Source organism: Carassius carassius, chromosome 27, assembly GCF_963082965.1.
Source record: "Carassius carassius chromosome 27, fCarCar2.1, whole genome shotgun sequence".
Lineage (NCBI taxonomy): Eukaryota > Metazoa > Chordata > Actinopteri > Cypriniformes > Cyprinidae > Carassius > Carassius carassius.
The window spans coordinates 31,468,904-31,484,363 of record NC_081781.1 but is presented as its reverse complement, the minus strand read 5'-3'; the positions used below and the strand labels follow the sequence as shown (position 1 = coordinate 31,484,363).

The window sequence follows — 15,460 nt, the reverse complement described above, 5'->3', positions numbered from 1 at the left end:
AGCAATTGTAAGGACCCAATGGACCTGGAAGCACTCACCCCAAACCACCTTCTTCTGTTGAAAACCAAGCCAATACTACCGCCTGGACTCTTCGTAAAAGAGGACTTATACCTAAGGCGCAGATGGAGACAAGTGCAATACATGGCAGACCTCTTCTGGAAAAGGTGGACACAGGAGTACTTACCTTTAATCCAAGAACGTCAGCGGTGGTCAAAGGTAAAAAGGAACTTTGCTCCAGGTGATATAGTCGTGGTGGTTGACTCCACTGCACCACGAGGCTCCTGGTTAATGGGCAGAATACTGGAGACGAAAGCAGATGCACAAGGGCTTGTGCGTACCGTTCGGCTTCAGACAAAAAACAATATATTGGAAAGACCAATAACAAAGATATGTCTGATTAAAGAGACTGAGATTGAGAAGGACTGATGGTAAAGACCAGATCCCACCATGTGTCGTGTTCTGGACACCTCTGGCCCAAACAAAAAAAGTGTGTGTAATGTATATGGCTCCTTTCATTATTTTTTAGTAATTGTTATTTGTTATATAAGACAATTAGGGGCCGGTGTGTAGGAGCCATTTATGTTTGCATAATATTTTATTTTGTTTGGATATATTTATAGCAGTATTTTGGACATTGGGTGACTGATTAGATGCACATGGTTGTATATAAGGGTGCGTAGATGACAGGAAGTGGTAGCCACAGGTAGGGGGAGCACAAACAGTTCTCACCAGACAACAGACCACAGACAACAGAGCCACAGACAAAGCTACAGAGCACGGATTACAGATCAAACAGCATAGGCCTACACGCAAACAACTGAAAACAAGATAAGAAATCAAAAGGTATGTTCATCTGTTTGTACAATTTGTTACAATAAACCACAAACCTCAACCTGTGTGCATGATGGCAAAGCTATGGTAAAACAGGATAAGGATTGCCAAAACACCACTTAAGTCCACTATAGAGAAAAACTCTGGAATGTTTTCCTCAAAAACAAGGAAATTTTAATTTAGAAGTGAACTAACGTTAATCCTTTTTTAGAGTTAGCACTTAAACGTTGCTAGCTCACTATAATTACCACGCAGCGATCTTTAAAAAAAATTATAGAAAGAGTTAAAAGAACTTGAGTTTAAATTAAGTAATTAAGTTAAACATTTGTTAATTATGTATAATTGCAGACCTCTGGACGTTTTCTTCATGTTGGCAAGTCCTCTGATAACATAGGCCTTAGTCAGTGCTTAATTTGTAAATTGCGAGGTAAAGCGGGGTAACGGATCCGGCATGTGATTACAGGTGGGAGAGGTAACGGAACATTCGCGCAATCACATTGCTGGACCAGTTTAAGTGATTTTAAGAGCATGCATCAGTTGCATTTAGGGTCTGTAAGGTCATGATGTCAATTTCCATGCCTAAAAACGTTTTTTGAAAAAGTTGTGGAATTTTTTTATTTTTATTTAATCAGGTACTACATTTCTGTGGTTTTAATAATTCTCACAGCTTTCAAGTTTATGAGGTAAATCCCTGCATTTATTCAACATAGTAGATTTCATTGTAGGTTTAAATAATAAAATAAATCCACACAAACAAGATTCAATCAGTCATTCGAAACCATAAACTATCTCGGAGCGCGCTTCACATCGCGCATCTTGTCTGCACTTCAGCGACCTGCTGCACGCTGCGATACAAGACTCACTCGCATTTCGATCGGGACAGCTGACAAAACTGTCACTTGACTTGACTAATCGGGTAATTGTTGCATTGTCACAAAAATTTATAATTTGCACACCTTTTAAGTATTTTAAGCCATTTGGTACTCGCGCGCTCCACATGCTGTATTATAGGCTATGTGCCCTCGCAGTCACATCCAAACCTCACGCGTATCAAGCCACCTCGCGAGTAGGCTATTTTAGCCTATATAAGAGTTATTTTTCGTAGTTTGTTGAGTTTAAGCAACCAAATACACACAACATGATGTCTGATGGTTGTTGAAAAATAAAACAGTTTCATGGCACACTCTATTAAAATACAAGGGGGGTGGGGGTCAAAAATTAAACACTGCGTCGTCAGTGTTTGTGTTGTATCAGACACGTTAGGCTATATAAAACAAGCTCAAATGGAGTTAACAAGGTCTTTGGCCGGCGAATGAGGAGATCTTTTGTCCGCATCTGAGGCAAGTGCAACGCATTATATGCTATCATCACCTTTTACAGGCTATATAACGTTTATTGTTGCTATATGGGCTCTTAGTTTTTCTTGTTGTTTAGTAAACTTGGCCAATGTCTCATGATATAAACGATAAAGCGCTTATGCACAGGATATCCAAAACGTACAAAAGTATATTGGCTAGATGGCAAAAAACTACTTCAGTCTTCAAACACACAAAGACATTAGCCTTTACAGACATAGCGTTTGAGTAAAGAAAATGCTGTACTATTCAAACAGTTATTTGTTTACCCTTGCTTTGCGGATAAGCTGAGATCTGTCTGACACAGTCTGACACAGATCTAAGGATCAATAAAAACACCAAACCTTTACGTTATCGAGTAACGTTAAGTTACACAGCATAATAAGACATTGATTTAGTTTGTTCTCACGGTGTGAGATGTGTACCTTGGTGAGGTTTTTGAGGATAAGAGCGAGCAGTCTGTATTTTCCTTGACCATTGTGACGTCTTCACCTGTTCTGAACTCCAGAAAAAAAAAAGAAAAAAAAAAAATGCACGCTCGTTTTCACGGACATGATCCGGATCCGCTCTGCGTCTGTAGTTCCCGCCCGCTGAAACTGCACCTGGGCTGGATCCGTGTTACAGCCGTGAAACAGATGTGACTGTAACGCGGATTTGTCGGTTTGAAAACGGATCCGGATCGGAGTCGTCTGCTGTCTGGGGTATCAATGGCACATTGAATTCACATTAGCTAATTAGTTATCATTTGCCTGTTTTACACAACATAAAATTTAAAAAATGTGAAAATTTTTTAAAAATTTTTAGTTTTTAAAAATACAATAAAACTAATGATCAAACTGAAAACCAGCAATCTGCCATTTCATCAGCTGAATTAGTCTACTCCTACCTCAAATACAAAGTGTTCTGTGAATAATGTTGTTTAACGTTAGTTGTAACGTTAAAATCAACCGTCCAAATCTGTTTGGCAGATCCAGCTGATGTATTCCAGCCCAAAAACTGTTCAAGAAACGCCAAAATGTACACAAAACCACCAAAAATATGTTATCACTGATCAGTATTTACTTTAGTATTTTTACTTCCACGTTTTTCTTTCCTGCTATGTTACGGTTGGTTACGTTTACATACAAGAAATAAACACATAGACAGTAAAAGAAATGGACACAGCGACCCCATTGGAACTCAATTGAGGCAAGTGAAGCCCATTTTTAGCACTTCTATTTCTGACGCGCAGACTCAAACTAAGCTTGATGACGTCAGCAACCTGTCTGACAGATGTAAATCTTCTAGTAGCTTTGCGTGCAAACTGCCATCGTTAATCTTGCAGAGACGGCGAGCTTGAGCGGGGAGTTCTTTGCCGTGAGTGAGCAGGAGTAAGTATTCTGATTAATGATTTTGTATAGTATTTTAAAATGTAACGCCAGGGCTTGTAACTATGGGCTTCTCTCTTGACGTCTCCCCGATTGCCTGCGAGCTTCTCCTCCTGTCTGTACGGTAATTTCTCTACTGTGCGACAGAGAGTCAAGTGGTTATGACGCAATCGTTAGCCTATTTTTACAAAAACTGTTTCTACGGGGCCATAATGTAACATAGAAGGCAATGGAGCCCTTTATACATTGTCGTGTATCTTTAGAAATAAATAATGGACAAATGGAGTCTTTAAACACCTCAGATGTAAAGTTATTCGCTGTCAAAGTGACGCCAAAATGAATGGGAGTCAATGGGATGCTAACGCAAGTGAAGTTCTGCTACAAGATGGCGGCACGCGGCCGACTTCAACTTCCGATCGACCTCCTTCCATCCATCCATCCATCTTCTTCCGCTTATCCGGGGCCGGGTCGCGGGGGCAGCAGTCTAAGCAGAGAACCCCAGACTTCCCTCTCCCTAGACACTTCCTCCAGCTCTTCTGGGGGGACACCGAGGCGTTCCCAGGCCAGCCGGGAGACATAGTCTCTCCAGCGTGTCCTAGGTCTTCCCCGGGGTCTCCTCCCAGTGGGACGCGCCCGGAACACCTTCCCGGGAAGGCGTCCAGGAGGCATCCGGAACAGATGCCCGAGCCACCTCAGCTGACCCCTCTCGATGTGGAGGAGCAGCGGCTCTACTCTGAGCTCCTCCCGGGTGACTGAGCTTCTCACCCTATCTCTAAGGGATCGCCCAGCCACCCTGCGGAGAAAGCTCATTTCGGCCGCCTGTATCCGGGATCTTGTCCTTTCGGTCATGACCCAAAGCTCATGACCATAGGTGAGAGTAGGAACGTAGATTGACCGGTAAATCGAGAGCTTCGCCTTGCGGCTCAGCTCTTTCTTCACCACGACAGACCGGTACATCGACCGCATTACTGCAGAAGCTGCACCGATCCGTCTGTCAATCTCCCGTTCCATCCTTCCCTCACTCGTGAACAAGACCCCAAGATACTTAAACTCCTCCACTTGAGGCAGGAACTCTCCACCAACCTGAAGTGGGCAAGCCACCCTTTTCCGACTGAGGACCATGGCCTCGGATTTGGAGGTGCTGATTCTCATCCCAGCCGCTTCACACTCGGCTGCAAACCGTCCCAGTGCATGCTGAAGGTCCTGGCTTGATGAGGCCAACACGACAACATCATCCGCAAAGAGCAGAGACGAAATCGTGTTGTCACCAAACCTGACCCCCTCCGGCCCCTGGCTGCGCCTAGAAATTCTGTCCATAAAAATCATGAACAGAACCGGCGACAAAGGGCAGCCCTGCCAGAGTCCAACACACACCGGGAACAAGTCTGACTTACTGCTGGCAATACGAACCAAGCTCCTGCTCCGGTCGTACAGGGACCGGATAGCCCTTAGCAAAGGGCCCCGGACCCCATACTCCCGGAGCACCCTCCACAGGCCGCCGCGAGGGACACAGTCGAATGCCTTCTCCAAATCCACAAAGCACATGTGGACTGGTTGGGCAAACTCCCATGAACCCTCCAGCACCCTGTAGAGGGTATAGAGCTGGTCCAGTGTTCCACGGCCTGGACGAAAACCACACTGTTCCTCCTGAATCCGAGGTTCTACTATCGGTCGGATTCTCCTCTCCAGTACCCTGGCATAGACTTTCCCAGGGAGGCTGAGAAGTGTGATCCCCCTGTAGTTGGAACACGCCCTCCGGTCCCCCTTCTTAAAAAGAGGGACCACCACCCCGGTCTGCCATCCCAGAGGCACCGTCCCCGACTGCCACGCGATGCTGCAGAGGCGTGTCAGCCAAGACAGCCCCACAACATCCAGAGACTTGAGGTACTCAGGGCGGATCTTATCCACCCCCGGTGCCTTGCCACCGAGGAGTTTCTTGACTACCTCGGTGACTTCAGCTTGGGTGATGGACGAGTCCACATCTGAGCCCTCAGCCTCTGCTTCCTCAATGGAAGACGTGACAGCGGGATTGAGGAGATCCTCAAAGTATTCCTTCCACCGTCCAACGACATCCCCAGTTGAGGTCAACAGCTCCCCACCTTTACTGTAAACAGCGTTGGTAGGGCACTGCTTCCCTCTCCTGAGGCGCCGGACGGTTTGCCAGAATCTCTTCGAGGCTGACCGATAGTCCTTCTCCATGGCCTCACCGAACTCCTCCCAGGTCCGAGTTTTTGCCTCCACAACCACCCGGGCTGTAGTCCGCTTGGCCTGCCGGTACCTGTCAGCTGCCTCAGGAGTCCCACAAGCCAATCAGGCCCGATAGGACTCCTTCTTCAGCCTGACGGCATCCCTTACTTCCGGTGTCCACCACCGGGTTCGGGGATTGCCACCTCGACAGGCACCGGAAACCTTACGGCCACAGCTCCGAGCGGCCGCTTCGACAATGGAGGTGGAGAACATGGTCCACTCGGACTCAATATCTCCAGCCTCCCTCGGGATCCGGTCGAAGCTCTGCCGGAGGTGGGAGTTGAAGATCTCTCTGACAGGAGACTCGGCCAAACGTTCCCAGCAGACCCTCACAGTACGTTTGGGTCTGCCGAGTCTGTCCAGCTTCCTCCCCCGCCATCGGATCCAACTCACCACCAGGTGGTGATCGGTTGACAGCTCCGCCCCTCTCTTCACCCGAGTGTCCAAGACATACGGCCGGAGGTCGGATGAAACGACCACAAAGTCGATCATCGACCTACGGCCTAGGGTGTCCTGGTGCCACGTGTACTGATGGACACCCTTATGCTTGAACATGGTGTTCGTTATGGACAAGCTGTAACTAGCACAGAAGTCCAATAACTGAATAAATACCGGCTGCCGAAGCATAGATAAAATAAACCGTTTTATGTGCATTAGCGCCACCTTTTGGACTGGAGTGTTGCCCTCCTTGTAAATAAATGACGCCATCAAAACCTTACGGCGAAATGACAATATCCTCCACACACTCGTTTATAAGGCGGCCTACTGTATCTTTGCTAGTCGATTTTATTTCATCCAGTGACATGATGGGTTTTAACTTCATTAAGGAGATTTTGGGTAACTGCACAACTGACAGACTTTGAGCACACAGCCAACAGTGCGTGTGTGTGTGTAACCATAGCGACAAAACGACCAACTTTCAGAACCTGCACTTAAGCCTATAATTTCGTTTTAAAAAATTTAAATATGCATTTAAAAGTTTCAGAATGGATTAATTTGGAGACTCTGAAATCGGCAGAGATAGGCAGGCAATGCAAAACAAAATCTGACATTGGGAAATAGTGAGGAGGACAAAACTTAGATTTTGAAATGTGGGGAGGACGTTTCCCCCTCACGTATAATGGCTCCTACGCCCTTGATTATCAGGTTTTATAACAAAAACACTTAATCAGAAACACTTGGTTATGGTTAATGGTTAATTCTTGCTAATTCTCAGTAAACACTCAACATCTTTCTGTTGTGTGTGTGTATATATATATATATATATATATATATATATATATATATATAGCATCTCAAAAATTAGAATGGCATGAAAATGTTATTTTTTCTATAACTTATTTCAAAAAGTGAAACTTTCATATATTCTAGGTTTATTACATGTAAAGTAAAACATTTCAAAAGTTTTTTTTCTAAATCATTTGTAACAATATATACATCTTTGCTATCACTTCTTAACTATTTAACACATCCTTGTTTTAATATTTCCTGCGTACTGAAATTCATTATCTAGTGAGAATATTCATCTATGTAAATATTCTTTGAGTTTTTCTAATTAAGGTTTAATTAAAATGTTTCTTTGTTTACAATTTTTTTTTCAGCGTACAGCTGTTAAAAAGCAGTGGAATCAGAACTTCAGAATTGTAAAAACATTTGCAATATGTGAACGTTGTGCATATTTAGTATTTTCTGCAATAATAATCTTTAAACCTTTTTTTTTTTTACTCCACACCAAAAATAAAATTTTGTCATTAATCACTTACCCCCATGTTGTTCCAAACCTGTAAAAGCTCTTTTCATCTTCGGAACACAATTTAAGATATTTTGGATGAAAACCGGGAGGCTTGTGACTGTCCCATAGACTGCCAAATAACTTACACTGTCAAGGTCCAGAAAAGTATGAAAGTAGTTGTCAGAGTAGTCCATCTGCCATCAGTGGTTCAACCATAATGTTATGAAGTGACGAGAATACTTTTTGTACATGAAGAAAACAAAAATAATGACTTTATTCAACAATTTGTCTCCTCTGTGTCTCTGCATCACCGTAGCACCATTTAGGAGAATCTGACCTCTTCTGTGTTCTGATGCACTGTTGATGCAAAGTGTAAATACACATAGACAACTTATCCTTGTGGCACGGCTGACACAGAAGAGCGTACACTGCCTGCGTTCAACTCAAGATTACTGCTCCACAGACTGTTCCACCAAATATCCTGATGCACATTTTTTGTTCGTAATTCAGGTCAAATGGCACACTTTTTGCCATTAAGATGACTTGGAAAACATGTCCTAATTAACTGAATTCACCCTATATTTGTTCCATCAGCAGATGCTTTCTTCCCCCAAAGTTAACTCAAGAAGACAGCTTTTGTAACAAACATTGTAGACAAAATAAAATGGAGTGTCAAGCAACGAGCAATTATCATGCATACAAATTGAATATTTGTACAGACACCACAAGACCATGTCGACACGTAAAAAAAAAGAAAAAAACTTTTAAAATAAATCCAAATCAGTCACAGCATTTATACATAGTGGGCTCCAAAGGTCTCAATAACAAATCAATATATTTATGACATAAAATGAATACTAGATTCATTAGTCTCTCTAATATCTAGATCACTAACAGGACGTCAGCAAATTTGTGATACTGACCATGTTTACTTTGTGCAAAAGGTTTTTCAAACTAGTTCAAGGTCATATTATCAATTAAAGGGCCTGTTTTCTCACCATTGCTATTTCCTGTGTTCCTCGGTAGTCTTTGTAGCACATCAGATACTCTGACGACTCTGATTTCAGCAAGAAGGGCAAGATCCTGGTACTGCTGCGGGCAGCAGAAGAGGCGTCTCTACAAACCGCCTCCCCAGTGAAAGGTCCATATATATATACTGTACACTTAATAAAGCATTCAAACTGTTTCTCAATGACATTTCCTTTAGCCAAATATGTGTGGATATTCTTCGAGTTTGAGTTTGGCAGATGCCTTATGTTGTAATCAAACAGGTTTTACATCTTCTTGAACTGTGTGTTTTAGGCAGAAGCTGTGCTCCTCTCCTGACGTTTGCTCATCTCTGCAGCGCATGAAGCAGCTGCTCATTTCCACGCCAGCATCATTTTGACATGTTCCAATGAAACATTGTTCCCTCATAAATCTCTGGTGGAATGCTATGTGTTCTCCTCAGGCTCGGGAGAAAGGTCAAGGCCTTCTTCACAACCTCTTTCTTGACCCCAAGTTCCCTGGTACCTGATGGCAATCCTGAGATGACCACCAACTATTAACAATCTTTAATAAATATAAAACCAGTTTCTAGTAAATAAGAGCTGTTTACAGTGAACACCTTATTCATCTGCAGCCGTTTGCTGTGTAAACATAGAGAATTTTATCTTTAAAGAAATACAAACAGAAAATAAAAATCAAACATGGTTCCTTATCGTTTATTCAAAGTAAACCAGACAAAATGCAAATTGAAAAAAAAGATCTTTTTTTTTTCATAAAATAATATAAAAAACACCCACTTTTAATTGTATATAGCCAGACTGTACAAAAAACTGCCTTTATATATATACTTTTGACAAAAAAGAGGTATCATTACTCAAAAGCAGCTGTCACTGTGGCAGTACCCTTTTAAAAGTTATTCATATATACACCTAAAACGAGCCATTAAATAAATAGGGTATAAAAGTGTTACCCCAGTGATAGCTTTTTCAACATTTTTTGAAGAGTGCATGATCCATAAGCAATTTTCACCAAATATAGCTGCAGTCTGGAGAGATACAGGGCTTTCTGCAGGAAACCTATCAATGCTTATCTGCTGAGGCTTAGCAATAGAAAAACCATTTCTAAAATCTTTGTCATCATTATAGCATTTTTGTCCAATGCCAATAAAATTTGAATACAATTTGAATTCCTGTCACAACCTATGTTGACAGGGTGGTGGGTTACACTTTATTTTAAGGTGTCCTTGTTACGTGTTACATGTACCTACTGTTATAATTAATTATGCATATTTACATGCAAGTAACCCTAATCCTAACTCAAACCATACAGTAAGTTCATATACTTAATTAATTTACCTTAGTACTTAAATGTTTAATTACACTGTAACAAGGACACCATAAAATAAAGTGTAACCGACTGGTTGTATTTCATAAAAACAATTGAAATACAGTAACACTATTCTCCTACAGGACTAATAAGGACCTAATAAATTATTTGCATTCCAGCTGATTTACATTCATGTAAAGTTATGTGATTATTAAATAGACTTTGTCCATGTCAGTCTCATCATATGAAATTAAAGTAAGCAGTTTTGGAACACAGCCATAGTGAACTTCATAGTATACTCTTCATCTTGTTTTCACTTGGTTTTCCTTTGCCTGTGTTAATGGTTTGTTAATTAACTCCTTATGCTGTCAAGCTGAGCTTCATCAATATATTCATAATCATGCACATCATCGTCATCATGTTTTGTGATGGAAACGCTGTCCAGACTTCGGCCCTTGGCAAGCTCTGAGGGGGAAACAAACACCCACTCAAAATTTAGATGAGGACATAAGGACACACAAGCTTTAAAACACATCCTGTTAAAGGTGAAGTGTGAACTTTCTTTTTTCCAAATACCTTCTCATGTCAAGCCTAATACATAGAGCTAATTATAAATAAGCAGTTAGTGGGTTGATTTCCTTGAAAGTGGACATTGCTCTGGCAGTACAGCTGATTAAACATCAGAGTCATGGAGCAAGTGTTATAAAGCATGCAGAGACACAGATTTGATCTTAAAGGGGTCATCAGAAGTTGATATGATTCTTTAGGGTCTTAATGAAAAGTCTATAACATGCTTTGGTTACATTTTCTCTAAGTTAGTGTAAAAACACAATTTTTACACAGTCAAAAACAGCTCTTTTCAGAGCAACCTGTTCTGATGCATGTTTCTTTAAATGCTAATGAGCTCTGCTCTCTTCTGTGGGGTGACAAGCAGTAGTTTAACTTTAGCCACTAAACTTGATAAGTATCACATTATTAGGAAAGCTGATTTGCAAATATTCATTAAAAACAACAACCTTATAATCGCTCCTTCTGTTGGTTTATCTGGATCATGAATGATTTGCGCGAACATAAACGCATTTAGGTAGATCGGGGGTGCATTCCCTTCAGAAACACACGTAATCCACTGCGTCTTCAGCAGAGGTGGAAAGTAACGAATTACTTTTACTCGCGTTACTGTAATTGAGTAGCTTTTTTGTGTACTAATACTTTTTAAAGTAATTTTTTAAATCTGTAATTTTACTTTTACTTAAGTATATTTTGTTTAAAGTATTGTACTTCGCTACATTTTAAAACACATTAATTACTGAGTAAAAAAAAAAAACAAAAAAAAAAAAAATCGCTCCCTGGAAACTACGTCAGTAAATAATGAGCAGGAGGGCAAACTGGCGCATAAACAAACTGGCGCTAAAATCACAAGAAAGATGCAGACGGACAAAACAGGCGTTAGTGGTGCAGACACCGCAGAAAACGAAACCCCGTCATATTCTGAAGTTGAACTCGAAGGAAATGAAGTGAACCCCTGGCCATATGTATGCTCTATTAATGAGTGTAAGCTGTACTTGCCTAGGAAGACCAAACTAGCAGCTTATAAAATCTCGACAAGACATCAACCCTTCGCAAGAATGAAGAGGTAAGCTAAATAATTGCATCGTTGCATTGGTGGTTAAAATGAAGCTTTGACATTTTAGCAAGAGGTTTTGCACAAATTAGCCAAAAAGACAGTGGTGAGGAGTGTGCTATATATATCATCTGCGATAATATCATATTTTTTGTTTAATGATGTGTGCGCGCATTTATAGTGCGTTCTTTCACTGTGTGATTCAGTCTCCTAAAATGCATTTAGAATGATCACAAAATTGAAGATATAGGGGCAGAAAATTCACATATTTATATAATTTCATACATTAAATCAAAATCACACAAAGAATGCCGTCTTTTCCTCCAAAAATCATCATGAATATATACATACATACATATATATATATAACAGTTCAGTAAACAAGTTAATTAAGAGACTTGCGTTTTAGACACCATATTGCCTTTTTTAGCTCTATTTCTACAACAGAAAATAATTCCAAACACAGCCACCAAAGCACAGTTTTGCGTCTCTGAGCAACGTGACAGTGTTTCGTTCCTGAATGAATCAACCGTTTAAATGATTCGGTTCAATCGCAATGACTCACTTATTAACAGTGACTTGCTGACACATACTGGCCATTTTAAATTCACATTTAAAGTATCTTTTGATTTTTTTTAAAATAATTAATTTCTTATCATTTCAAATGAGTATTCAACATTTTATGTCTTGTATATCAAAACATTATTCATGCATTTGTAACTGCAGGTTAAATGCATTCTTGTCCTGCACTAAACAGTGTAATACATCTAAATGCCACTTCCAATGAATCTTCTGCATTTCCTCTGCATTAAAAGATGAGTTTGTTGATACTGATTTGCCTGGTAACAGCCCAAATGTTTTATTATTCTAAATAACTGATTCCTTTCATTAAAAACAACTAGTTTGAGATTAATAGACCTATCCCAGGTGTGTCAAACTCAGTTCCTGGAGGGCCATAGCCCTGGAGAGTTTAGTTCTAACCCTGCTCCAGCACACATATCATGTAGTTTTCAAATAAACCTAAATGATTAGATTAGCTGGATCAGGTGTGTTTAATTAGGGTTAAATCTAAACTGTGCAGGACTGTGGCCCTCCAGGAACTGAGTTTGACACTCTTGGCCTGTCCCCTTTTTGACTCCCTCCCACTGTTAAAATGTAACTAAGTAATTTTTACTCTGAGTAAAGTTTAAATGAGCTACTTTTTACTTTTACTTGAGTTGATTTTTAGACTGGTACTTTTACTTGTACTTAAGTAAAATTTCATTAATGTAATGGTACTTTTACTTGAGTAGAATATTTTCGTACTCTTTCCACCTTTGGTCTTCAGTGGCTCAGATGTCGGGAGTAAATGACGACTGCTTTGTTCATGATTACATCCAACAACAGAACACCTCAATGTTCTGAGTAATGACAAACCAGTGTCAATCAACAATCGTAGGAGGGACTGAGAATGGCTTGATTTGAAAAAGGGGATATTATTTGTAGAGATTAAATAAAAAAAAACACTAGGCTGATTTTTATCATTAAAGGGTGATTGTGCACACACACTGCTAATACACATTTATGTTCAAACAACATAACATAAAAATGAATTTTGCATCCGATGACTAGTTTAAAGTGTGTGCACACTAAAATCCACATCAATGGTCATATTTATATATAAAAATAGACACATTGGAGAAATGATCTTAGAACCAATTTAGGACAGTTTTAACCTATTTGAACAGGATCATTATTTTTTGCATTTTCAGTTGATGTTAGTGATGCTGAAACTACACACTTCACATTTAACATGCTGATAAACACTGACGAGAGGTGTAGCAGAATGTACCTACCTTTCAGCAGGGTAGGTCTTGGCAAAATGACTGGACTTATGGGAATCTTTTTGTCATTTCCATTTTTTGAATCACTGCACTGAATGAAGTTATCCTGTTTAAAAGGTTCAAAACAAAGACCCTGTGACAGGGATGACAGAACATTGTGAAATTACACAGTGTATATAATAAGTGAATATAAAAGTTCCAATCTTTTCAACAACTATACTATATATAGTTATATATAATCAACATCAACACCTCTTGAGGAAATCATCTCCTTTCAATTAATTCAGCTATGATGTCAACACATTCGAAATGTTTTTTTGTAATGTTATATTAGGTCTGTGTCATGTTATGTGATGTAAGCGTTATAGCAGCATAAACTGTATATGTAAATGCTACATTAATAAGGCACAAATGTAACAATTCGTTTTTTACAATTTTTAACCATAAACACCTGTTATTTCTTTCTACATGACTTACAATGTACTATAACTTAACAATAACATCCCCTTACAATGTCTGTGGGGTTGGCCTGTAAAGTATTATATCGATTGAACAGTTGAGTTTTTATTGCATTGTCTAAGTAAAATAATCCACTAGGAGGCGCCTACAACAATTTTATAAGCATTCTGCCATATTTGAGTTTATTGTTCTGTATAATACAGACAATAAAATGAATGAAATGTGCATTTAAAATGCAGATCTGCATGCATATTTAGCTTGATTCACATGCATAGGTCTCAGAATATATTCTGATAGTCATTACTGGATTTTCACATTTTGTTTCTTTTACACTTTCAGATTCAGATGTTCAAATTATTTCTAACATAATGCAATGTTCTTTATTTAAGAGCATTCCTAAGTACAGACTGAAATACATTTCACATTTACAAAGTTAAAACAGTGTGTATGTGTTTTTTTGTTTTGTAGCAAAGCTTCTGATGATGAACTCCAGCTTTACCAGGCGACATGAACACTATCGGTAGATACATACTATACACAGATCATTTCTGCAATGTCTTGACAATTTTTTTTTTAACAAGTATTTCTGGATCGTGCATTGGGCCATTGTCTTGCCAAAAAATAAAAAATAAAAACCTTTTGATTCTTAAATGCAGATCTCTGGCTTTTTGTTCACTTATGATGAATATACTCCTTAAAGGGGTCATATGATTTGATTTCAAATTTTTCTTTCTCTTTGGAGTGTTACAAGGTCTTGGTGCATGAAAAATATCTGTAAATTTGCAAAGACTAAAGTCTCAAATCCAAAGAGATATTCTTTATCAAAGTTAAAGGCCATGTTGCAGGTTAACCACCACTGTCGATTAATCGGTACATAAATCACTCAAGATATGTATATCATTTTTAAAATGTCTCAGAAATGGTCTTAAAGACCAGATTTTTATGTTTTTGGTATTAACGTTTTTTTTTTTTACGCAATTTGGCGATGACGTCACGTTGGAGAGAAGTGGAGGAAAGGTAGCCTCAGTCTAGTATGATGCAGCGTTCCAGGCAACCCGTAACCCGTGTTTTTCCAACCTTAAACCCGTGAAAGTGCACAGGAACGGCAGTCAAACCCATGACTTCCCACCCGTGAACTCGTAACTAGATCAATGTACTCCGAGATCCGACGTCACACAGGACGCGAAACAACAATGACAGTCCCTATGGATAATACTGCCCACGGACGCAGTGTTTATGCAAGTGGTACACGTTGAAAAAATGGTTTTAGGACAATGTAACGTTGCGATAAAAACTGGGATGAGGAAGAAGTGGCAAGAGCCAACATGTATAATGGCCTGCAGCCGTATAATTTCAAACCTGCCAGACGTGAAGAGGGCAAATGAGGAATTGCCAAGAACTGATGGCCGTCAAAGCCAATTAAATGCATGGTCCGGGGAGAATGAGTGGAGAGTTGGTGACGTGTCCTGGTGAGTTGCTATCATTTAGCATCACAGCAATGAGCACTGGAGCTAGTCTATGTCAGCAGTGCACAATAACGACACATATATATATATGGAAACGTTGGAAAGCTTGTGCTGTAGGGAAGTGAGTGCGTTTTGGTCGCTGTTGGTCGATATCTGTCTATCTGTCTATCTATCTATCTATCTATCTATCTATCTATCTGTCTATCTGTCTGTCTGTCTGTCTGTCTGTCTTGTCTGTCTGTCTGT

General features: G+C 40.0%; 1 protein-coding gene across 1 annotated transcript in view; it reads right to left on the bottom strand.

Annotated features, from left to right (window-relative positions):
* Positions 1-9,309: 9,309 nt before the first annotated feature.
* LOC132107157 (protein THEMIS-like) overlaps positions 9,310-15,460 on the bottom strand; it is a 15,873-nt gene continuing 9,722 nt past the window's right edge. Inside the window, exons 5-6 of the mRNA XM_059513404.1 lie at positions 13,302-13,422; positions 9,310-10,310 (exon numbers count right to left, since the gene is read on the bottom strand). Coding sequence (XP_059369387.1) covers positions 10,198-10,310; positions 13,302-13,422 — 234 coding nt within the window. The 3' untranslated portion in view covers positions 9,310-10,197. The remainder of the gene's footprint in view (positions 10,311-13,301; positions 13,423-15,460) is intronic.